This window comes from Lutjanus erythropterus, chromosome 17, assembly GCF_056507025.1.
Source record: "Lutjanus erythropterus isolate fLutEry1 chromosome 17, fLutEry1.hap2, whole genome shotgun sequence".
Classification (NCBI taxonomy): Eukaryota; Metazoa; Chordata; class Actinopteri; order Lutjaniformes; family Lutjanidae; genus Lutjanus; species Lutjanus erythropterus.
Genome location: NC_139333.1, coordinates 28,433,856 through 28,460,720, shown reverse-complemented (window position 1 = coordinate 28,460,720; position 26,865 = coordinate 28,433,856). Strand labels below are relative to the sequence as shown.

The 26,865-nt window shown below is 39.7% G+C and overlaps 1 protein-coding gene across 2 annotated transcripts in view; it reads left to right on the top strand.

Annotated features, from left to right (window-relative positions):
- Positions 1-26,865, top strand: part of LOC146312399 (corticotropin-releasing factor receptor 1-like) — a 93,707-nt gene that overhangs the window by 26,772 nt on the left and 40,070 nt on the right. For both annotated transcript variants that reach the window (XM_084740259.1, XM_084740258.1), the window contains exon 5: positions 21,256-21,341. In XM_084740259.1, the coding sequence (XP_084596385.1) occupies positions 21,256-21,341 (86 nt within the window). The remainder of the gene's footprint in view (positions 1-21,255; positions 21,342-26,865) is intronic.

Here is a 26,865-nt window from a genome sequence, read left to right as displayed (position 1 = left end):
TTCCTGCGTTTGTATGTACTGATGTCCAACTCTTCATTTATTTTAAAGCATGTTTTTTTTTTAATGCAAAGCCTGTTTTATTATCAGACAGCTCTTCATATAGACACAAAGGTAACTGAAATGGAGGAATATCTGCTCTTAAAAGATCTTTCTGTTTAAAAGAACAGTAAAGCAGCTTTGGTTTTGTCCTATCACCCTGCGTCACGGTCCAGTGCAGCCGAACAGAATCTGTATGAGCTTCACGCAGTTGAGAAACTGAATCTGAGAGGCTGCTTTGTACTTTTCTGTCCTGAAATAACGTAACATAACAAATACTGAAGTTGCATGAATTAAAGCCAGTCGGTAGAATGAAGTAGGCCAAGCTTTTTTTTGTTTGTTTGTTTGTGTCCCTCAACAAACAAACTCTTTTCTGAAAGACAGCCTTCTCTAAAGATGAGTGCTTTTATAAATCCAGACATTGAACAAGAGACCAAGAACTAATTCATTCATTAAATTCATGCACTTTCTTTATCATTAATAAAAATACTTGACGATTATTGTGCCCACTCTCACTGTCTGCCAAACTCCATTAACATTTTGCTCAGTTTAAACTGTTATAAACATCCACTCCTTCTACAAGATTGTTAATGATTTATTGCAACTCATAAACAACACTGACTCGTTCAGCAAACATTCTGCATTAATTTGAACTCAATTAAAGGGATAGTTCACCCAAAAATGAAAATTCAGTCATCTACTCACCCTCATGCTGATTGAAGGTTGGGTTTAGTTTTCTTTACTCCACAAAACACTGCTGGAGTTTCACAGGAAAACAGTTGCAGAATCTCCCAAACAGTGGAAGTGAATGGTGACCAGTTGTCAAATGTAAAAACAACTGAATAAAACCATAAAATGCCTTCATGCTGCTCGTCTGGTGTAATCCATGTCTCCTAAAACCCCAACACGCCACGTTGATTAAAAAGTTATTTACACCATGTTTTTAGCCTGAATCTTGACTGTAGATCTTTAGCTTGGAGCCACGTTCACATGCACACTGTCTGAACTGGGTGTGTGTGGTGTGCTTGGATTTCACCAGACGAGCAGTATTGAGGCAAACTAAAATTGAAAATTGGTCACCATTCACTTACACTGAAACTCCAGCAGTGTTTTGTGGACTAACAAAATAAACCCCACCCTTAATCATCATGAGAATGAGTAGATAATGACTGGATTTTCATTTTTGGGTGAACTATCCCTTTAATGTGAATTCCAGCCCAAAACAGAAATCTCAGAGGAGGACACCACAGCTGTGGCACTGTTGTCAGAGAAGCGAGTATTTCAATTAAGCATGAATCCTCGATCTCTGATGACATATCATGGACATTTTATGATTTATTACAGTAAATATATTACAGATTTATCCTTTAAATAAAGTGAAAATTTAAAAGGTAGGTAAAAAAAAAAAAAATCATCTTACAATGTTTGTGCTTTTGTTAATTTGCTTCGGTATCACATGAACTGCTTCTGACTCACTTACCTTTCAGAAAAGATGTAAATCATGTCTGTGGGGTCTTGAGCAGAAGTCATAATTTCCGCTGGGGACTCGGCAGACATGTTGTGATTTATGGACTTTTTTTAGCCCTTATTTTAGCCTGAGAGGAACACTGCAGACACTACTCAGGGCTGAAATATGTGCTGCCACTATCTGCTGCGTTCGGTGGCAAAAACATCAATTTAATCTTTTGTTTTATTATTACAAATTTCCATTAAAAAGATGTTAAAACTGATAATACAACCAAATAATAATGCAGTGAAGCACAGTGTTCTGTCTTTGCTGAAAATATATAATATTATTTAATAATATATATATATATACTTATTATTACTGCTGCTGCTGCTACTCTGGGGTAAAAGTATCTTGCAGCTTCATGCATCCCTGAACACACGCATTAAATTTTTTAACGCCTGTATGGGGTAGAAGGAACAACACGCAAATGATTTATTTATGTGATGTAAATGAAATGAATTTTCAGAACACAGTAGATAAATGAAAGACGAGATTAAAGACAGTTAAATGTCCCTTACATGCACATTAAAATGTATTTTTTTCCATCAAAGCAAAACATTTTGGAATTGGTTTGGTCGTGAAGTTTTGAAAGTGCAGGAACAACCAGCAGAGGTCACTCAGTGGAGTGCAGAAATAAGTGATGAAGCACCTGCTGCAATGTCACCACATCTGCCAGATGCAGCCGAAGATTTGCAAAGTTCCTCCAACATTAACGTGACCTCCACATATGTGCAGACGTGTGTGATTACAGTGAGTAATTTCCAGTGAGAAACAGTCTGTCTTCATTTGCAGAGGAGGACAGAGGACTGATAGAGAGCTGAACATGATGATGTCACAGTGACACTGACCTTTGACCTTTTGGATATAAAATGCCTTCACCTCATCATTTTATCCTGTTAGATATTTGTGTGTAATGTTGTCATAATTTGTGCAGAAATTCTTGAGTCCTTGAAAACTAAATGAAGGCAAGGTGTAGAGCGACATATAATCCATTTTAACAAGGAGTGTGAATTTATTTTGTAAAAAGAAAAAACATGCAAGACAATTTATTATTTGTTGCAGAGCATTTTATAATGTTTAAAATGTGACTGGAGGTGGAATTTTAAACTTGATTTTGAAAATCAATTTGAAACTTTAAGAGAATAAATAAAGAAACAAACCATAGCTTCATAAAACTTAAGGCAACAAAGGTTTTAGTGCTGATCACGGTAAAGTAGAATAATCCAGAGGAAGTATTAGTGGTAGTGGTAATGATGTAAGTAGCATTAGGACAATAATAAGTGGCTTTAGGTGGAGGCAGAGGGATGGTGAGTCTGGAGTTGCCTCTTAAAAGCCTGAGTGGATGTAGCTGCAGTCCTCAGGTCCAGAGGGAGATTACTGCAGAGTTCAGGTCCTCGAGTGCACAAGTCAGCTCCCTATTTGTCTGAGTCGCTGGTGCAGAAAGAAGCAGAAGATCTGAAACATATTTCAGCTGCAGCTCAACTCTAAAGCCAAAGACAAATCCAAGACAAGATTTACAGACAAGTACAACGATCTTAAATTGGATTCTGGAGCTCACCGTGGCAAAGAAGACTGATGTGAATTCTTGTCACATGACGGGTCCATGAACTGGACTCAAAACCCACAAATATTAAATCTTATTGACTTAATCTTGACCTGCTTGTATAAGACATATAAAGTGCAAAGCAGTAGATTATTCACAGCAGGTAAGTTACTAAAAGAGAGGCTCGTAACAGCTACTCAGTGGTTGGTGTGTCTCCAGTTTGGAGACGCAGCAGGAGTGTTGGTGTAGGAAACTCAGCAATGGACTGCAGTAGACAGGGTCAGCAGCAAAACATGGTTTAGACACCTAAAAAATCAATATCAGTGTATGTGTATGCTATATTTAGAAACTTTCACCACTTTGCTTGGACATCAGACAGTGTTTTCCAGTGGGAAACGTTATATAAGCCAAATATCACTCCATCCAAAGCAACCAAACTCCACTGACAAAACCAGCAATTTAACCTCACAGAACACAGGAGTTTCTGGTCTACCGCTGGTTTGATACTGTAATTTGTTTGTGTTATTATGTGACTTTGGTGTTGTAAAGGGTTAGTTTGGCATCACCAAAGTCTCACAATAACACAAATAAACCAACTGATTGCAGCAGCAATAAACCAACAACTCCTGTGTTCTGTGAGATAAAATTACTTTTTTTGTCAATGGAGTCTGGTTGCTTTAGAAAGAATGCAATTTGGCTTATTTAACAGCAGTTTATCAATAGAAAAGGCTACCTTTAAGTTATAACAAACCATCATTTTTATATATTTTGTGTGCAAAAATCTTAATTTTTAAAGTAAGATAAGATTAATTTAAGATAAATTTAGTGAAGTAAAAAGTAAAATATTTCCCTTTAAGATGTAGTGGAGTAGAAGCATAAAGCGGCATGAAAAGTGAAGTAAAAGTATCTCAAATTAGTACTTGAGTAAATGTACTACAGTTACATTCCACCACTGCAGCTACAAGCCAGATGTTCTCTATAAATAAATTGCTGCAGCTAAAAATGTTGTTGTACAGAAGTAAATCCATTGTGTCTGAGCTCTGAACAGCAGTACTGTGAAACTGCAGTTCCATGAACTGTCTGGATTTCCAAAATTAGATTGTGACAAATCCTCTACTTAAGTCGCTGAGCCGCACTGTGTTTACATGGTTTCACTCAGTGGGTCTGTTATCAGGATCCATTTATCCAACCGATCAAATCAGGAAAGATCAATACATTACCAGCTTCCATTTTAACCCCTTCAGGTCCAGAGTCCTCTGTAACTGTCATCTAAAATATATTATTTATATTATCAAGGCAGTGTGATAGCATGATGTAATAATTTCACATGACACAGTTGAGGCCTGACCGACACTGGAATGTGGAGCAGATATTAATGCCAATATTAAGGGGGAAAAAAACATGGTTATCAAAATATTGGCCAGTATTCTTTATGCAGAAGACAGAAAATACATAAATACACATTTGATTTTTTTCTGTGATAACAGGGAACTGAAACAGTAAATAAATAAACAAAACACAAGTAGAACACTATATATATAATGTTTTCACCACTTTACCTTGACATGAGATGACCTTTTCTGATGGGAAACTGCTGTTATATATCACATTCTCACTCTCAACCAAACTCCATTTGCAAAATCAGTAATTTTACTCTGCAGGTAATGCAGCAGTCACCGGTCTACCACTGCTTCACTCTGTTAGTTTGTTGGTGATATTTTGTGACTTCGGTGAATCCGAACCAACCTCTTAATTCACTCAAGTCACACAGTGACGCAAACAAACTAACCAATCGAAGCAGCGGTAGCCAAGCAACTCTGGAGTTCTGCGAGGTAAAATTGCTAATTTTGCAAATGGATTTTGGTACATATGAAATACAGGCACAAAAATGACTTTTTTTTTATTTTAAAGTAAGAAAATATAAGTAGTAGGCCTACTAATGTGTGACAGATTCATTGCTAAAATGGTCAATAATGGATATCATTAAATCATCATAACATTTCAAGGTAGTGGTCTCATTTGTGCTGAAACAATGTGATAAATACATGAGTTGACATTCTGCTTCATTTCTACATGAGAGAAGAAAAAACAGGAAAATAAAATCTAATGTGTCAAAAAAAAAAAATCTTGTCTGAAGCTAAAAAAAGAAAAGTCACAATGCACTCGGTTTAACCCTCTTGCTGAGTCACTCTAAAGGACGCCTGATTGGAGCGATCAGCATGCTAATCATGCTAATCATTGCAGGCTCCTCGACATGTTTAATGCTCTCTCCGACGATTACAGCATGTTGTCAAACATATGCACGCAGGGGACGACAGACGTCCAGGGGGCGTTGTCCAGACTGCTCAGCCACTGATTCGTGACAGGTGCCCGTGGCGCCGTGCGCCCTCCTCTGGGCTTGTGACTCCGCCCGGCGTAGCTATCTTTGTTGTTGCACGTCTTGCCCCACCCGGAAACCCCTTCACCATTTGTTGCCAAGCTTGACTTTCCCTTAATGGTCCCCAGAGGGAGGCCAGTGGATTTTCATACATACGTCTGGATGTGTGCGTGTGTGTGCGTGTGTGTGTGTGTGTGTGTGTGTGTGTGTGTGTGTGTGTGACTGGAAGCGTGGGAGCATCCGAGTGTGTCAATGCACTTTGTTTATGAGGATGCCCATTTCACTGACTTGCTGTGAGTTGTCGGGTCTTGTGCGAGTCAGAGCGGATAGAGGCTGAAGGGGAGGAGGAGGAGGAGGAGGAAGAGGAGGGGTGTAGTTTTATTTAGAGTAGTGCTCGCGGTCAGTGGGGTGGCACAACCCCTCACCCCGCCTCACCCTCCTACTCACTCACAGGGAATGCAGTGCATCTTTTTGTTGAATGAGCACAGCTGAGCATTTGTTAAATATTTATTCATGAATATATGTGTAGGAGGCTAACATCAGAGACAGAAAACACAAAAGGGAGAGAGCTAAAAGTGATGTGATGAGCAGGTCTGAGTCAAAAAGAAGTGAACTTGTGGTTTCCATGCCTCCACATCAGTGAAAGCAGTGGCTGGAGGCATCATGTTTTTGAGTTTTCCACCTGTACGTCTTATTCGCGTCACATTTGGCACAAACGTCCACTTGGACTGACTAGTTTTATGCACATTTTGACGTATTGCATTAGTAGAGGTTGATGGAAACAACAAAATCTGAAATAACATCCTCAATTTTGCAAAAAATATTTTTCTATGCTTGCTTAATATGATTTTTGCCCTTTTTTGAAACTGAGTTAATGTACTTCGTGTCTTCTTGTTGGTAGTTTTCTGGTAGTTCACTGGAGAATTGGTGCCACCCACTGTTTACCTCAATGAACCAACTCCTAATAATTGCAAAATAGTAGCAGATGAAACAAGCATTTATATTTTTTTTTGCAAATTTAGTCAAATTATGGTTAAAATTTGCAACCTTTCGTCTATCTGTCCCATTCTGGGAATTTCTTCAAATCTGGCACAAATGTCCATTTGGACTCAAGGATAAACTAATTTGATTTTTGTGGTCAAAGGTCAAGGTCAGTTGCTGTGTTTCCGTCATTGTTTTTGTATGTGCGTTTTGAAGTAATACATTAGAAAAGGATCATAGAAACTGCAAAATAAAATAAAAAAAAAAAACTTTCACATTAAAGGCTTTACAGTTGCTTAAAGTGTTTTTTGCCTTTTTGTTTTTTGAAGAAGAGTTAATGTGCTTAATGGGAAATAGACGTTACGTGATCTTTTTGCACCCTCTTCTTCTGCAGTAGTGTAAAGGTTTTCTGACTGGAGAATTGAGAGTATATATGAGAGTAGACTTTGAAAAGAAACATTCACTCAGATTTGCTTGAAACTTGGTTAAAATTTGCAAAACCTTTGGATGGAAAACATGGCTACTGTGACCTCTTGTCTGTCCATCCTGTCCTCACGAGCATGACATCCCAAGAACACCTCGAGAGATGTTCTTCAACTTTGGCGCAAATGTCCATTTGGATTCAAGCAATAAACTGATTAGATTTTGGCGATCAAAGGTCACTGTGAACTTGTAGAACACATTTTGTTCACAATTCAAGTATTCGTGCGCTAATTATGACAACATTTTACACAAATGTCTAACAGGATAAAAGATAAGATGATGAAGTGATGACAAAACTCAGACAAAAACAGTAATTTTACCTGCTGCCTTAATCAGGTAGTTTTAAAAGATTTGTATTCACCAAAGTCACAAAATGCTGCTTCTTTAAACTGAGGGTTTGATGAACACCATCTACTGCAGGTAATACACTGACTGTAGATAAATATCTCAAACTACCCCACCTTAAAAAAAACTGAGCTATCCCTTTAATACCTTTTCTGAAGTTCCTTCAGACTCGTGGCTGCAGTCTGGACAGACATGGATGTATAAAGTGTAACTTGACTGGTTGGCGGAGGCAGACAACAGCGAGGCGGTGAGTTTCTTCACATGATCCCACAGCGAGTAAGATGGAAAGTAGATTTATTCTTCTCTCTTTGGACCTCGTTCCAAAACAGACGCTGCCGTCCTCTGCAAACCCTCGAGGTGTCTCGTTCTGCAGAACCAAACAGAAGCGAGCCAGAACACACACCCAGCGTGAAAACTGGCATCTCCTGTATTCCCCTCAGTGCAGGCCGCCTGCGATTTTCTCAGGAGCTGCTCCAGTTTCCAGTTGCTGGATGAATTTAACAAGTTTTTCTTTTTAATGAAAATGAGGTGGCAGCAAACTTTTCCATGAACAGCGGGGATGCGTGTTTTTCAGAGCACAGGTACGACGGCTCACCTGAACACTCGTGTTATTTCAGTGTGGGAGAGCTGGGAGATGTGGAAAGTTGCAGTAATAAAGCTGCTGTCTAGTCCGTCTCAGAGACGGTCTGACTATGGGATTTATGAGTTGTTAGTGAAGAGATTTGTTTGTGGAAGAGAGAGAAGACAGTTATGCAAGGACTAATTCCTCTTTTACCAGTGGAGGAGGACGTATTCAGATCTTTTACTTCAGCAAACAAATTAATCCCACACTGTAAAAGTACTCTGTTAGAAGTAAAAAACCTGCATTTAAGCATAAGTATAATCAGGACATGTATATATGTACTTTAAATATTAAAAGCAAAAGTACTCACTGCAGAAAAATGTCCTCTGTAACTGTTTCTTTCCGCTACTGCAATTTATTTTCACTTACTTACTGCACTCTGCAAAGGAGGCCATTCAAAACGCTTTACAGGAGCAGAGAAATAAGACATTAAGAAAACATTAAAATTGCATTTAAAGACCATAAAAACAATGAAAGCAAAAACACATAAAAACAAAAGTTACACATTACTTTAACAGCAAATCATGTATGGAAAGCTGCAGTAAACATTAATGTTTTAAGAGCTGATTTAAATGCTTTTATCATGACATAAACAACATAAAACAACACAATACAGACATTTATCAGCTGTACTTACTAGTTATGGTGCTTCATGCACAAGATTTTTCTTATAACTTTTAAAATGTAATGTATCATTTAGTGAAAAATCTCCCTCCTATCTTATTAGTCCTTTAGTCTAAAATTGAGTCATTTATTATTTTTATAAAAAGTGGAAAATATGAATATTTTATCCTGCTATTAATGCAAATGAACTTGTTTCAAGAATGTCAGCTTTTTTTTTAACTTTAGTGCTGCAGCACGACTTATTATTTTAGTTGATCACTGAGAGAGGAGCATCGTTTTTGCAGGAGAAGCAAAGTTCAGAATTTTGTTCTTGCTGAGGTTCAAAATCCTGTCGAGACCTTCCTTCAACACGTGCACGCTTACATATATATATATATATATATATATATATATATATATATATATATATATATATATATATACATATATATATATATATATATATATTAATACATTTATTTTAATTGTTTATTTTGGCACATGAGTTTGCGAGAAGCTAATTTGCATGTGTTGTCCCTGGGCAAAAAACAACAGCAGAGCATCAAACACATTTCATTAAACAACAAAATACAAGACCATCCTCTACATTTATCAGCTGTAGTTACTAGTTATGTTGATAATGTTCAGAAGGTTTTTCTTGCAAAACTTTTTCTTACAACTGAAGCATCGTTTAGAGAATAAGCCTCACTCTTATCAAATCATTTTAGTCTATTTTTGTTTAAAAGATGAATATTTCAGCCCCCTTTTAATGCAAATCAACATGTTTCAAGAACTTCAGCTTCTTCATGACTTTATTGCTGCAACACGACTCATTATTTCAGCGATCGCTGACAGCAGAGCGTCCTTTCTTGTTAATTTCAGTGACATTTTGCAGTTCCAAGTTGAAAAGTTCAGTATTTTGTTCATGCTGAGTTTGATGAGTGAGTTTCTAAATCCTGTCTAGACCTTCCTTCAACACATGCACGCTGATATTTGAATAATTTATTTTTATCGCTTATTTTGGTACAATTAAAAGTAATTGCAGCAGAGTTAGCAGGCAGCTAATTTGCATCTGTTGTCCCTGGGCATGTAGACAAAAAACAACCACAGAACATTAAATATATTTCATAAATCAGCACAATAAATAAAAACCCATTTGTGAGAGGTAATAAAGAGAATCAGAATTATAAATACAAGGTCATTTTTAGTGGTGACACTTTGGTGAGGACTTTTATCGAAGCTTGAGGTTGGTGTTTAAACTCTCTAATTTTTGGAGGTAATTAATTCCACTCTGTTCTTTAACAGAGAGAGTAGATTAACAAAACGCTGTCTTCCTGAGCTGCAGAACCCAGTCACCTCATGTGGATGCTCTGGTCCCGCTGGCCCCTGTCACTGCTGGGATAAGCCAGGCATCCTCTCATGGCTCTTCTCCATGCACATGTGCTGACTTGGCTTGACTCGGTTTGACTCGGCGCGTCGGCCCAGCATGGCAGGGATTTGGACGTCCATTACAACAAGACGACCCACTTGAAGGAGGGATGTACTGTCTGAATTTTGTCAGTTGAATCGGATTTGGCTGCTCAGTTGGAAGATTAGACGATTTCTTCCATTTTTTTTCTCCTGTATCAGGCTACATGAGTGTGTTCTACCAGGAAGACTCACATTTTAATGCCTTTGTTTATAATCTGTGATGTGAAAACATCAGATTTCCACACAGTCAGAGAAAGTAAAACTGTGCGTCCTCCTGCGGAGTTCAGGTGGTCTGACAGCGCATCACCTGCGCTCCTTAATCACAGCTAATTTTGTGGTTTGTGGTGATTTAGAGACTCAGTTTGCAAGTTTACAGCCTATAATGCTGTTACACTGCGTTATGTGCAGTGATGCAGCCAAAAAACAAGAGAAACCACATTTTACCAATCTCATCAGTTAGACACCAGAGCATGATTTCTTTTAAATAAGTGCTGCAGATAATATAAAACTAAATTCATTCGACTTATCTATAATTCCTCATTGAAATGTTTTCCCTGTGCCCCCCAAAATAAAATTGACTGTTGGATGAATCTCAGCTGACTGAGGGGTTTCAGACTGATAATTCAAATCTTCGACCTGCAGCCCTAAGGTCAAAGATGTGTCGTTTATCTGACGACATGCTTGTCTTGGGTTGAGTGGCTGTAAAATGGCATTTGATTCATTGTAAATTCTTCACAATAGAAGTCCCCTGTTAATTTATTATTTAAAAGCTTTCATTATGACACAGAAAAATCTGGAAATGTTTGGTTTTCGTCAGTAGTAACTTAACACGACTCTTATACAGCTAAAAGCGAACATGAAACAGTAAAATAAAGCAGAAACCTGAAAGTACAAACAGCGACGAATGAGAGAAACTAAACTTCAAACCACAGAGGTTCACTTAGAAGCTACAAAAATTTTGTTCTTTTACAAATGTCTGGTCTCCTGCAGACTTGAGTTGAGTCTCACAGCACAGTAGTGAGGATACAGTGACTTTGGTTTGGTTCTGAAGTACAGATTCTCTTAAACTTACATTTTTCTTGTGAGATAAGCCAGGATAAAACATGTAACGTACAAGGGGTCAGATCAGTTTTTTTCAGTGTATAAATAGATTGTGAAATGCTGGATCACTCTGTGGTTTAAATAAAAATCACTGTATAAACTATTTTTTACAAACATGGGTAAAAGAAGAAATAAAAACAAAGCTTCACTGATAAAACTGCAGCTCAGTACTGAACTTTTTTGAGGCCCCGAGGTCCTCGAACAATGACTGACCTGCTTAAACAAGTACAGGCATCATGTTGCAGCTCAGATTCTCACAGTCTGCTTTGCTCTACAGAAGTGCATAAAAAAAAAAAAACTAATTTAGCAGAAATAATATGTTATTTCCTCTCCTCCTTCTGATGCTGTGTTTTTTTAATTAGACCCCTGCTCAGAATGCACAGAGGAGGAGGAGGAGGCTTCTTAGCTGCAGCCATTGATCCGATGTGTGGAAGCGCTAAGCCAGCGTGACTAAATGTGGGTCAGCATTTTTTCTCTGTGTACAGTTACAGCAACATTTCTGCTCTCTTCTGTGCCACAGAAGAGGAGCCTCTGTGGACTTATCTTTGTTACTAAGCGGTGTGTTTGCATCGCGGCCCACAGTGTTTGGAAATAAAATTAAAAGAGGATCATTTAGCCCCGGGCTTGGAGAGGTGCCTGTGTTCCATCCACATGTACCTAGAGCTCCTGTTTCCACAGGGAGGATTTAGCAGCTGGCACAGACCGGTCGCTGTTTTTAACACCCATTCAAAAACAACAATGGCCGGCCACTAAGCAAAGATTAAAACTGATATGTAGCATGTAGCGAACATCCCTTCAAACAATGAAATCCACCGTGAGCCGTCTAAGATGCTCCAGAGACAAACCTGTGCGCCGTTAATAGAACTCCTGGCGAATCACCAGTTTGGCAGCAGTTTCCTGAATGAAATCAGCGGTTATTTTAGGGACCTAGAGCTCGTGACCCCTGCAAGTGGTGTTTTACGATGCGTTCAGTGGCTCATTCCTGCAACCTCAAAAAACACTGCAGGAGAAAGAAGTGCCACTGCAGCGTGAGGACAGCTACTGTAACACAAACAGACGAGACAAAAGTTCACACCGTCTTTACTCAAGTAGAAGGACAGAGACTAAAAGTAGGATTCAGCTTCTTTACAGTCTTTGAAATGGACTCAAAGTAAAAAGTTGTCCTCTGATGGACATTTCTACTGACTGTTTCTGTGCAAAGTGAAGTCGCCCTCTCTGTCTGTTTCATCTTGTTACATGTTTTACGACTTTTTACGACATCTCTTACATTTTTTCATCTTTTCTCCTGTTTTGAAAATGTAAAGTGTAAAAAGTACAATGTTTTTTTTTTTAACCAACATTATTGATAGCTTTTTCTCAGAAGTCAGTCCAGCTCTGGCCTTCATCTCATCATAGTCTTCTTCACTTTATGAATTCCTCCACTCATGAACACAGTATTAATCTCATATCTTCTATACATGTTGTGTATTAATGTTCACTGTAGATGTGCTACTGGACGTTCACCCTCTAACTTTTAATGAAGTGAGAGAGAAACAGACGTTTCCAAGAAACTTCAGGACCTGGTTTCAGTCCCAACACAACCACACCAGTGCTGCCTGAGCGTGTTCTCTTCATCACTTCATCACTTTTCACACCAACTCAGGTCATTTACTAAAGAAGCTGTTTATGGAAATGAATGAGAACGCTTTCTTCCACCGAGGATTAATGTTAGTGAAAAAACACGGATATACCCGGTGGGAATCTGTGCTGGATCATAAAATAATACCTGAATAGAAACAGAGAGAAAGTTCCTGTTTAAAGTATTTATTTGGGTGATGTTTCCGTCTCCAGACTCTTCCTCAGACTGGAAGACTCATCTGCAGTCTGAGGAAGAGTCTGGAGCTTGAATTGTCAGGCAAAAACAAGATTATATAATAGATAGATATTTGGACGAGAGGGTGGAGCCAGAGAGGTTACACCTTTGGCTCTGACTGAGAACTGGGAACAAAAAGACAGTAGCTACACCATAATGATGCTCTGCTTTATTGTTTATTTCACACTAAATGGGACCATATGCAACATGCGGCTCTTTTGCTCCCATGTTAAAACAAATGTGACAGAAAAATGTTGCCTCTGTCCCCCTGCTGATTTTGTGATTTTATTTCTTGCATTTTACTCTGATTGCTAAATGCATTCTTTGATTTTGAAATAAAATTGACCTCGCTGCCGTGCACCTCCATGTATGCATGTGCATGTGACATTCTTTAGTAGTAGTGCACACCGAAAAAAAAAAATAAGTACGTTTGTAATTCATATATCCTTCACTTTCTGACTGGAGCTCTTTCTATCACGTCTTCTTCTGTCACCTGACTGCAGAATGCTCCTCCATGTGTTTATCTCGACACCTTGTATCTTTCTTAAGCTGATTTCCAGGAAATTTGTTTAAAATTCATGTTAAATTCGACTGTATACTTGGCTGCTTAACACAGAGAGAGTTGAATTACCAAACCTGGAAACTTAACTGTGACTTTTCACAAACCTGAGCGCTGTTCTTCGCCAAGAAACACTTCTAGCATGGAACACTCCCTAAAACCACAAACTGTTGTTTCTGCATCTCAGTTTGTGTTCAGATTAAACAAACGAGCTGAAATGTGTTAATTAGTGAGCTTTAGAGGTTTTGGACTGTGTATTTTTGGACAGAGACAGACAAGCTGCTTTCAATAGTCAAACATTTGCCTCCCACATATTTCGGCCCAAAAGGAAACAGGCTTTGCATCCTGAAACTGCTGGAAACAACCGCAGTAGAAATCCAAACAACAGTAAGACTGCGACTGTGTTGTCTGGGTGTTAAATCCACCTTAAATTACTTGAGCGTAAAACTGCCTCATGCACACTGACAGTAAACAATATCAGAAAAACAAATGCTGAGGCACAGTGACGTCCCTTCAGCTCATGAAAGTCTGCTGGCAAATCCTGAAACCTGTCATCAGTTCCCAACACCTTGTTTGCATATGGCAACGTATCGTACGGTGAACACGTCTCGGTTCCTCACGGAGCTTCTGCTCATTATGTTCGATGCCGTGGCGCTCGTATCGACAAGTGGCGAAGAGGCCTGGTGAGGAACAGTGGGGAGTTACTTTTGAGGGGCGACAGTAGTGTGTGAGTGTGTGTGTGTGTGTGTGTGTGTGTGTGTGTGTGTGTGTGTGTGTGTGTGTGTGTGTGTGTGTGTGTGGGTGGTGTACTAGCCTGTCATCCCACTGTCAGAAGCTGTCTCTGACGCCTGCGGCGCTCTGCCCCCGGGGCCACACAGCGTTGGAGGGGAGTCTTTGAGAAGACAAGCCGTAGCGAGAGGGGCTGTGGTCGTGGCGAGGGTTTCACTGCAGAGAGCGTAGACAGGTTTCGCACGGAAAATGACTCACTCTGCTGCCGTTGGAGCTTGTGGGTTTGGTGGGAGGGGCTTAGCAGAGAGTAGCTGAAGGTTTTGCCTACTGCCAGTGTCCAATATACCAATATTTTCCAAGTCATTTAGCCTGTTTGCTGATACTGATACATGCAAATATTCTTTTCCGCCTTCTAAACATGAAATCTCTAAGAAGGGACATTGCACATTAATTAACACTTGTAATGTGTCTATAAATATGCCAGATTTAGCCATACAGGCTAATTTTCATCTGCAGACTCTGGCAGGTTGGTGATATATAAAAAACAAGTAAGAGATAATGTACGGTGAGCAGGTGGTTATTGTTAAATAAACCCGGATCCTGATGAGAGACGGAGGGTTCTTGAATCTTGAATATTGACCTGCTCATTGCACTTTATCCCACTTATTACATGGTTACTTACCAAAAAAACACTCATTTGACACTAAATATTAATTTTAAAATGACTCTATGGATTTCAAATCGTCTTATTTCTTCTCCAGAGTCTATGATCAGAACTGCATCCATAGCAACGGCCTGCTCTTCATAGCAACAGTCTGCTATAAAGAAGTAACAGTTAGGATGTTGCAGTCGACCAATCAGGGTCAGGCATTTAACGAAGCCATGTAATAATAAAAGATAACTTTCAAAAGCACAGATGCACAGACAAAAGCACGTTGTAAAACAGTGACATAACCAAAGAAGCAAAAACATGAAATGCTTTTTAAACTGTTCACAATAAGAAAACTACTGCTGACAGGTTTTTGGCTCTTTTTGTCTTAATGATCAGAATGACGGCTCTTAAGATGAGTCAGTAAACGAGAACAAATGACTTTTGGCATCTCCACACATGACCGACGCCGAGCGATCGTCGCAAACAGCACCTCTGATATCCGTTTAGACGGGAACCTCAGCAGCAGCTCCGCCACAGACACACACATGTCAGATACACATAATTAAAGTGTCAACTTATCGGCCTGTCATATCAGCAGGACTCATACGATGTTTCATTTTAAAGCCTTTATCAGCGGATACAGATGACACGCTGATATCACCACGCATCCCTAATCATTTTTACATTTCTGTTCATTTACGATTAATTAGTGAGCTTTAGAGGCAGATTTTACGTCACTTTGCTTCCAGTCTTTATGCTAAGCTAAGATAACCTTGTCGTGACCTCTGACCGGGGGCGTGCACAGACGTTTTGGGGGGCAGACGCTCAAAGGAAAAAGGGCAATTTACACATAGTAGCACATCTTTTACTTACTTACGCATTCATTTATTTCACTCATGCAGGAAAAGGGAAAGTCGAAAGAGGAGGGGCAGCGGCTGGTATGGGACATCACAAAACACTTTTAATTTATAATTGAAGCCATGGGCCAAATTCTTAAAAAAAAAATTACTAAAATATAAAAACTAAAATATAAAATTAGAACAAAAAAAGGAAAAATGTGTGTAGTCGGAGTTCAAAAGGGCGTGTAGTTATTGTAGCAGAGAGACATAAAACTGACACTGATCCTCTCATCTGACTCCAGAAACAAAACAAAATGTCCCCAAATGTTGAACTGTCGCTCCAGAGTTTTCCAAATTGGCTAAATTTTTCCCGTTTATTTCAGACAAAAATGAAACAAACTGCAGCGCTGGATCAGATGGAAACAACAATAATCCTACCACTGCTACTATAATAAGTGATGAAACAGTGCCTGGGCATTAAATGCACCTTAATTTGCTTCAGCAGTAAAACTCCTTTCACTTCTTCTTGAGCAAACTGAGAGCAAACAACTTAATTTGCTTATTACATTAAAAAATGTTATAAATTGTTAGGTTATATATATTGTTTTTCAGTAGGATATACTGTCTGTTTTCTATAAAGAGGTTTAACAGCCATAAATCACTCTGCGGTCCAGAGCCAGAGCAAATTTATTTCAAGGTCATACAGCTTAATTTGAAGCCTGCACCGTTTATACCTTTAAGCTTTTGGCTCTGCTGTGACGTCTCAGTGTGTGGGCCTGTCCTCCGTTGTTTGGAAACCTTCTGTAAAATAATTTGCTCTTGAGCTGTGCGCTTTTAAACGTGTGCTTTCTCCCTCCTCAACGGTGTGACTTTATTGCTTTGACTATAATCCATGCAAATCTTTTGCGACCATGAACCCAGAGGAAAGTTGTCCAATCATGCAGCGTTGTGTAAATTTGATTTGAATAAAAACAACAAAAAAAAAAAAAAGGAGAGAATTATGGGAGAAATTGTGCATCTTTGGTGAGGGGAATTTGCCAGTGCAGTTACATTCAGTTTGTAACAAGTCTGATAGAAGAGAATGGATTTTTTCCGGAGAAATAAAGCAGCTTAAAATCCAATATTGACAAAATACTTCAGTGAACTGCCGTCTGTGGACTCAAAGCTCCATTAGGAATTAAAAAAAATAAATTAACCAAACCAAATTCTGTCCATTAAAGAAGTTTGTCACTCTTAACTTCTGACTTTGACATAATTCTCCACAGACAAGATTTTAAAGCTCTCCAGGATATTGTGTCGGGGGGTTCAGGGAATATCACAAGCTAGGTAATGTTGATTGGGGATGACAGTCCCCTTACACTGTCAACATGCTATTTTTACCCAGCTCATTGCACATTATTGCCCTCAGGCAACCCAATCCCATTTCATCTCATACCCTCCCCAAAAATTTCTCATTATTAAAACATGTGATCGGCCTCCATCTCAGGTGGCGTACACACTGATGAGGAGACAGCTGACTTCCATTTTAAATCAAAAACAGCTCATCTTGCAAGGTGGACACACATGTCACTTTTGTGACATTTTACCTGGTTGCTTGCTTTGTTGTGTAGCATACATTATAGTATATTATAAAAATAATAAGGGGCTTTATTGTATAATTTTGTCAGGAGTAAATACCAATTTTGTCCGTTTACTGATTGTTTATGTAATTATTTACTGACAGAAATACTTTCAATTAAGACTTAAATCCTTTAAGTGTGTTAAAAAGACTAAGAGTCTACGACCATGCTAGAGGAAGGGTTTAGGTGTTATTTGGGTTTTTTTCTGGTAGTGGTGCTAAAACAACACTTGAAAAATAAAGTAATATTATCCCTCTGTATCCCACTGAGTAATCACATTACTACTGTAGCATGTAGATCTGTACATGGTTCAGATTCTGTTAAATGTCAGCCATCATACACATTCAAAAGCAAGAGTCCATTTCTGTTTTTGCAGAATACTCTAGCTCAGACCTGTGAAAGATGCGGCTCGGGGGCCAGACGTGGCCCACTGAAAGATTTCATGAGGTCATCATGGAAATACCAAAAATTAAAAAACAGTCAGCAGCATTTAGTTTACTGTTAAACTGTTATCAGACCTTTATTTTGAAAGGGCTCAGTGCTGTGTTCATTGGTGATGAACTTTTATATTAAACTGTAACTTTATTCATTCAGTGCTGCACATCCATGTTGTTTATGTTGTTCTTCTTCTACTGTTGCTGCAACTATCATTGAAACCTGTGTGCAGCCCGCATGGTTCTCTGTAAAACATCAGGTTTTAGACATTAGACCACAATTCATCTCATGGCAGTTCAGAAAGGGTGACCACCAGTAGAAATGCTCTATATAGAACACTTCTGACCGTTCCATTATTAGAGATTTGGCCATTATCAAGACCTTATATCGTTTTTGTCTGGCCCACAGCAGCCTGATCAGTTTCTCATGTGGCCCCCCAATTATTTGATTTGACTTAAACGTAATTTTACATTTAAACTGAGGGAAATATTTTCATTTTCAACACAGACAAATGCTTGGTGCTTTCATTTCATGCAAAAGAAATACATAACTGCTTAATTATAAACAGAGGTTATGCATTTTAAATTGATCCATCATGTATTATGTTTTATCTAGATTTGATTTGACTGCACTTCCAGAAATGTGCAAATATAGTTTTTCTTTATGCTAAGGATACCCAAACAGCCAGGGGTGGCCCCACCTCCAGTTGTGGGAAACAGCTGATAATGAGAACTGAAAAACAACAACAACAACAAAAACATCTGGATAGTAATTCAGAGGTCTAGGAGGAGGCTACCTGCAGAGAATATTACTAATTGTCTAACATAAATTGAGAGCAAACTGTGTCCTGAAATAGGCACAAACAAGCGCTTCATGTTATTGATATTGTGTTTCATTATTTCTGGCTGTTGATATCTTTCAAACAGTTTCCTCTTGCGGAAAAAAATAACAATGCAGCTGCTTTTTACTGTGTCAGAGACAAACTTCGCTCTGAAAACGGCTCCGACTGTCACTGGAAAAGATGTCTGACGACCCGAGTCGACCCGCCTGGAGATCAGGGTCAGAGCTGTCCGTAAAACTCTGTGAAAAACGCTCCGGGACGGGACGAGCGATTAACTGCTGACACATTCGTACGTGCTCGGACTGCTGATTGTCAAAATCTTCCCCACATTGACGCAAAACCTCTCCTGAAGATGAAATAATCCCCCGAACCTGATCTACATGTCGTATGTGGCATTAGTTGGCTCGATTCAACCTGCGCTTATCATGAAATTAACGGGACGTTTTATTCAACAGCAGCTTCACCTGTTCCCCTGCAGGCAGCTAAAAAAAAAAAAAAAAACGTCTGTAAAGAATGTCTGACATCTCTGCTTTCAACTTTAAATTGCCTCATTTGCAGTATTTCAGCTCCACAGTTTTGACGATTTCATTTCCTTCATCTTAAGAAATAATAAATGTGAAATGACAAATGTGAAATTTGTTGCTGATTATGTCATTTCTGTCCTGTGAAGGCAGCAAGATATGTGTGCAATGACACAGCGGGCTGGCATGGAGAAATATAATTTTACTCATCACTCGTGAAAGCCTTCATGCCGACCCCCTACTATCTGGGTTGAAATTATCCAGCGATGTGCAGAAGTGATTTTTTTTTAAAATAGAAAATGAACTGGTTCACTCTGTCTCAGCTCCAGTCTGAGTCGGTCTTTTGATTTAAAGGAGACGACACAGATCGAAGTGTCAAAAATAAGACTTTTAATTGTGTCGCGGCTCGCAGAAAGTGATATTTATGTGGAGAACTTGCAGCTCTGCTCCCCTTTTTCCTGCGTCTTTTGTGCAGAGCTTGACAAGCGGTTTAAAGGGTAACTTCTGTATTCTTCAGCCTGAACCCTTTTTTCCCGTGTTTTTGTGTCGGAGTGACTAAATGGAGCAGCAATTTTTGAAATGGGTCCATTATTGAGCGCAAGCTCCTCAGCTGTCAGACAGGAAAACAGGCCGCAGTGTAGAGTGAACCTTATGGGTGATGGTGAAAGTCAACATGTGTCCACTGAAAGTGCTTGTTTTTTTTTTTTTTACCACTGACAGGCTCAGTGTTGTTAGAAGTGTCTGAAAACATTATGGACAGGATCCCCACAGAGACAGAGCTTTTTGTTTAAGAGTGGGATCCATTTCGTTTAACTAGAAACTGGTTTATTGCCCTCTCCAAAGCCACCAGGCTCCATTTACAGAAACGGTAATTTTGTCATTGCCATCGTCGTCTTCATTCAGACTTGACAGAAGCAAAATGGTGGTGGCAGTGTTGGCCGAGCTCGTGACTGGTTCAGTCCCCCAACCAGCAGGATAAATCTGGGTAATGGGGGGGTTAAGTGACCACCACTGCAGTGAGGTGCCCCTGAACAAGGCCCTCAACCCCAACTGCCCCAGTGGAGCCGCTTGAAATAAACCCTTCCCAGTCAGCATTAACTGGGATTTCAATGTTGATTTCTACCTGAAAACTGGTTGACAGTCGATCTGAACATCTAAGATCTCTTTACAACCAGCTAAAGTGTGGTCACAACATCAACGTGTCACAAAACACAAACTTGGCACGCAGCAAAACGCCCACATGCTGCAACTGAACCCACGACCGCTGCTGATGGCCTCCGTACGCGCACCAGCTGAAGTCCTGTGGCACGAAGATGTTTTAAAGTTTTACATACTTTTCACAAACTTTTATCCGCTTCTGAAGGTGGGGCATGCCACCGTCCTAGCCAAACCTTTGTCGTGACACAGTATGGAGGTCAGTGATAACGTTATAGTTGTTGTTGTTTTTTTGTATCTCTTACTTGAGTCTGTCATTCAGAATCAACGCCAGCTGATTTGTAGTGATGTTCCAGCGCTGCATGAATGGAGACGGATGGAATTTGTGGCTGAGATCACTTAAGAGTCACAGAAAAGGGGCAAAAATTAGCATCTATATGTCATTTTTCCATCAGACCTGAAACTGATAAATACATATGACTGCAGAGTCATTTCACAGAGGAGTGAATATCAATTGCACGCTTTCCCCCCTCAAGACAAAACCTGAATGTTAGTGGATGTTAGTTGGGAAACATGTGAAACTAGTGTCCAGGTTAAAGTCACCCTCTAACATGGGTAAACGTGGTTTTGAGCAAAAATTTTAGAAAACGCAGGTTGAATGTGGGTCAGTGATGTTAAATGTGAGCTCTGTAAATGTAAAGAATGATAACTGTGCTTCAGCAGAGGGGTGGTAGACTGTCCTGACAGCAAACGTGTGAAAAATCACAGCTTGTAGGACTTCCTCTAATGATATCTCTCCCTATTAGTCTCAAAAGAAGAAAAAAGGTCACAGTGCCACGATGAATCGAGCAGGAACTCACGTCTCGAGTGTTTTTCGAGGATAAAAGGCCAAAAAGCAAAAAAGCAAACTTTAAAAAAATGAAGGAAAATCAAACCTTTTAACAACGTTCTCCTTCTTCTTCTTCTCTTCTTCTCTGTGCAGATAATGTTTATAGGAAATGTCTTGCAAATGGGACATGGGCGCTGAAGGGGAACTACTCCATGTGTAAGGCCATACTTCACGAGGAGGTAAGACGACGTGTGTGTGTGCATGTGTCCTGATTAATGAGGCCTTTTCCTGAAGACCCTCTGAGCATGAAACATACATTAATCAAAAACCAACAACAAAGGCGAGGATCTCAGTGGAAGACGAGTGCAGCAGGTTGACTCCAGGCTTTATTTATAGTAAATATGGATTCAGGGTTTGGATGGTCGGAGCCTGCAGCCATAAAAGGACACTTCAGAAAAAAAAAAGAAAAAAGAAAAGAAGCTAAAAATACAGTGACTGTTGTGTGAATGTGCTGTGAAAATGCCCGAGAGCGTCACTGGGAGGAATCTGCTTCAAAAACACAATGAATGTTTTGCATTAAACAGCCGCTGCAGCTTTAATGTCACCTCGCCTGCAGTTTAGACTGCTTCTATAGTCTGCGTTCACTGCTAGAAACAAAGGTTCTGACCAGAACCATAGGGGGTTCTCCAGCACGTCCGCACAGGACACACTCTTTGGTTTGATTTGTTAGTCCCTCAACAGGCAAATTCACATATTCCAAGTAGTCTGTCTGGAACCAACTGAGAGGTTCTACAAAGAACATTTTTTATATTCCAAGGGTCTTATCTAGAACATACTCAGGAGGTTCTACCAAGAACTCTTTTATATTTCAAGGGTTTTCACAAGAAAACACTGAGGAGGTTCTATAGAGAACCTTTTTATATTACAAGGATTTTATCTAGAACCAGCTGAGGGGTTCTACAAATAACCCTTTTACCCCCCAAGAATTTTAACAAGAACCTTAACAAGAACCTTTTCATAATCCAAGAGATTTATCTAGAACCCACTGAAAGGTTCTACAAAGACCAATTCTATAGTGCAATGGTTCCACCCAGAATCCTCTTTAGAGGTTCCATCCAGAACCTTACCAACAAGAATCCACTCAGGGAGTTCTATCTATAACCTCTTTATATCCCATGGCTTTTATCTAGAACCCACCAAAGTGGTTCTACAAAGTACCTTTTTTTCCAGAGGGTGGGGTTCCATCCAGATCCCATCCAGATCCCTCTCTGGGAGTTCTATTCCGATTCCATCCACCGTCTCAGGGTGCTAACAAGAACCCACCTAGTGGAGTTCTACTGAGAACCCTTTTGCATTCCAAGGGTTTTATCTACAACCCGCTGAGAGGTTCTACAAAGAACCTTTATGTATTCGAAAGGTTTTATCTAGAACACAACAAGGGGTTCTAGGATTTCAGCAATCCCTGAAGTCCTTCATGAAAAAGGTTCTTAATGGAACCCTTAGTCTTACAAAGAACCTGTTCTTGAAGAAAGGGTTCTTCAGAGGCAAAATGTTGTGGGGTAGAACCACCTCCCTTTAAGAAGAACCCTTGTGGAACCGTTGTTCCTCAGAGTGTAGGTGGGCGTCTGGAATCCGTAAATCGACCTGCAGCTATTTCTCTTTTGAACTCTTTCATTTTGTAAATTCCTCAAAAGAGAGCGATTTCTGTGAACAGCCTCGTCCTCCGGCGACACGAGCGACTCGTGAAAGCAGAGAAGAAGAAAACAGTTGGTGGGGTTTGGTTTGAAAGCAACAGCATGCCGCTGTTATCGCCCCGCTGTGCTCCAGATTTTTTATCCATTCACATGTTTTTTTTATTTATTTATTTGTTTTTTTGTTTTTTTCATGCTCTTAGCCTCCACCTGGACGGAGCATTGTGATGTGCAGATGTGACGGCGGCGAGCAGTTATTTTAATTAACGGAAGACAAAGCATTCAGACAGAACACGCCGACCTCAATCAGCCCGTGACGAGGACACATTTTGAAGTTATTGTATGTAAAATGTAAAATTACATGATGGAAATATGTGACACAGGATGTTTGTTTTTCCTGACCTGAACATCTGCTGGAGCTCAATATTCAGTCGAGTTTCCACAAACATTTTAACCCTGAGCTGCTTCATTACGCTCCGTGTGTGTGTGTGTTTTCTATTTTTCCATTTTTAAGACAATGCATCGAGATCCTTGTCCTGCATTTAAAGGACAGAGATGGTCAACATTACGTTTTTTTCTTCTTTCTTTCTCTGTACCATCTCAGTTCCTGTGTGTGTGTGTGTGTGTGTGTGTGTGTGTGTGTGTGTGTGTGTGTGTGTGTGTGTGTGTGTGTGTGTGTGGCTCTCTGCCCAGTCACCAATACTGACGTTATAAATCTTTAAAAAAAAAGGTTCAGTCATTTCCCAAAACAGCTGCACGCTGCAGTTTTTATCAAACATAACTCAAAGCGGAGGAAACAGTGCAACATTTCTTGGGGACTGTTTTCAGCTGTGGAGTATTTACAGCAGCAGGAGAGGTTTAAAGGGACAGTTCACCCCAAAATCAAGAATACATGTATTTTGAAGACAGATGTCTTGTTACAGATTGACAAAATTTTTATGCCAAAAAGTCATTTTTTTTCCCCGTGGTATTCAAGGGTGGAAATTTCCTTTCTGGGAAAATTACAGTCCCCCCCAAAACATAGATAGATGTTTTTAAGCTTATAAAGATTTCCTCCCCACCTCCTGTTCCACACAGTGGTTTGGTCCATGGCCTGCCATCCACACACTTACATTAGCCCTCGGTACGAGACTTAATACAAAGGATGAGTTCACTCCTACCATTCATCAGTAAAAATACATGTTCACATATATAATCAGACTGTATTTTGTTCGCTCTGCTACCTTCACGGTTGAATCTTTTGCATCAAACACGGCCGTCATCTTGGTAAGGGGCAGCCGCTTTCCCCAGCGCATGTATGTCTATGGAGACAGGCGGTCTGTCCTTAATTAAAATCATTTAATCTTAATTTAACTGTGCAGCATACTTATTCGTGGTAGAAGCAAAGCCTTGTGGAGGACAGATGGAGCGTCACAGCGCTGTGCTCAGTGGAATCAAGGTGTAAATATGAAGCAGCAGCCAGGTAGCTTATCTTAGCATAAAGACCGGAAGCTGAGATAAACAGCTGGTCTGTCCAGAGAGTGAAACACTGCCTCTATTATTATACAGACCCCATGATTAACTTATACTATCTTGTTTAATCCGGGGGTTTTCAAAGTGTGATGTTGTTCTCACACCTGTAGTCTGATTCATTTGGTCCAGACCAAACTGAAATAAATGATATATCGCTATATTTCAGTTCTGCTCCAGTCTGTGTTCACATTGACTTTTTTTAGAAATGAACCACGAGAAGGAAACATGAAGTTTTACAAAGTAACGCGTTACTGTAATAACATTACTTTTTTCAGTAACTAGTAGTGTAAGGCATTACTCGTCTGGAAATGGTAATATTATTACAGTTTTCCCGAGCTAGTTACTTGCGTTACATTTGCCAGTAGCACCTTCATCACACACAACGCACACAACACAGAGAGCAGAAGGGAGGGGGGCGTGAATGGAACAGTGATTGGTCTGGGTTTGGCAAGAGGTATCATTTACCATCACCGATTGGTCGACACCCGGCAGCCGGCAGCAGAGCGGCACCCGCAAAGACAGATGGGAAAAAATGGAAGCGTCAACAATGGCAAGCTCTTTTTCTGAGGGATGTTCCCAGCAGCAGAAAGCTAGTTTTGATGGGTGGAGATTCAGTCATTATTTTGAATATGTTCAACGGAAGGAAAATAACTTGATGGTGAAGTGCACACTCTGCCCGGGGAGAAAGCTGCTCTCCACCGCTTGTAACTCTACCTCCAACTTGAAGAAGCACCTGGAGCGACAGCACAGACACATCAAGCTCGTTGCGAAGCGACGGAGTGACATGAACGAGCAGCCCCGCAAGCAGGATAAACTTTCATTTGAACATAAAGTACTACCAACATCAAAATCCGAGATAAATAAGCTTGTTGCCTCGTACGTAGTAGAAGAAATGTTACCTCTTTCTACCGTCGAATCGCTGTCTTTTCGAAAGATAATCGGCAAAATACCGATAGCAGGGGGAGACCAGCCATTTTCCGACAGGAAAACCTTCACAATGTACTTAGATAAATGTTACGCCATGATGGAAAGTGAGCTGAAGAAAACGTTTGAGAGCATTGAGTATGTGTCAACGACCGCTGACATCTGGACTTGTCACAACAAAAGCTACATAGGCATGACTGCCCATTGGATTGATCCAAGCAACTTCCATCGTGAAAAAGCAGCCCTTACCTGCAAAAGAATCAAAGGACGACACACATATGACATTGTGGCCACTGAAATTGAGCAGGTTCACTCATCTTATGGACTGTCAGAGAAGGTCACAGCAACAGTCATAGACAATGGATCGAATTTTGTTAAGGCTTTCAGGTCAGTTGAATAATAGTTTACTTACTTGTACTTTGATTGCATTAATCAAGAACACACATGATATGATTACATTTTAATTGAATAGGCCACACATTATAGTTTTTTTTTTCCTTCTTTCACTTCTCACATTCAGGGAGTATGAGCCCAAGCCAGCGGCAGCAGCATCCAATTCAGAGGACGAGGGATCAGGGGAGGATGAAGACGTTACATTTACTGATGTACAAGAAGTGTTCTCCACAGAAGTTAATATTTTTTGTCTGTACTTGTTAATCGACAATCAAATTGATTGTTTGCACCAGATGGTTTTTGTTAAACATTGAGGAAGTTAATATTTGTTTGTTCTTGATTGCACAAGTACAGTTGTTTGTACTTATTTGTGCTAGACAGTGCCAGTCTGTTGTTGGTGTAATAAAGACCCTAAAGAACACTCCTCCTTTGTCTGTTCTCCCTCCATCTGATGCATCTCAGGCAATTATAGAGTAATTAAGAAAAAAAATGTAACTAGTAATATAACTAGTTACTTTCTCCAGGGAGTAATAAAGTAAAATAAGGCATTACTATTTTTGAGAGTAATATGTAATATGTGATATATTACTTTTTCGAGTAACTAGCCCCAACACTGGTTATGAATAATGACTCACAGGTGGGTTTGCAGAAATTTTGTGAAGAGAAGAAAAGAAAAAAAACAGAGAGCACTGGTGTTTGTGTTTTCCCTTGTTCAGAGAGAGAGAAAGAGAGAGACGGAGGGAGACAGCGCATCTGTCCTTCACCCAACATTTTCATGTGTGTGACTTACAGTTGTATAACTGTGGAATCACTGTCACACAGTTTTAATCAGACAAAGCACACAAAGAAGAATACAAGGACAACAGTTTGAACAGCTTTTGACCTGTTATTTAGGGAATAAAAAGAAAACCTGCTGCCAAATTAATTTCATAATCAGATTCTACGTGTGTCTTTACAGATCAATAATTCATTCTCCTCCCGAACACGATCAGCAGATGGATTTACACTATACCAAATACATAAGGTCTGTCCAAAGGGATTTATTAGTTTATGACTCTCCCATCTTTCCCATTCGTCAAGCTTCTCCTGTATCAAAGTATGTACAACAAAACAAACTGGACGCAAAAATGCAGATGGGGCGAGGCAGAAACAGATCAAAAAATGTGTTTTAATAAAGAAACAATATACAAAAAGCTTACTTGTAAACCCAGCAGGTCAAACTAGAGTTCAAAAAGCAAACAAA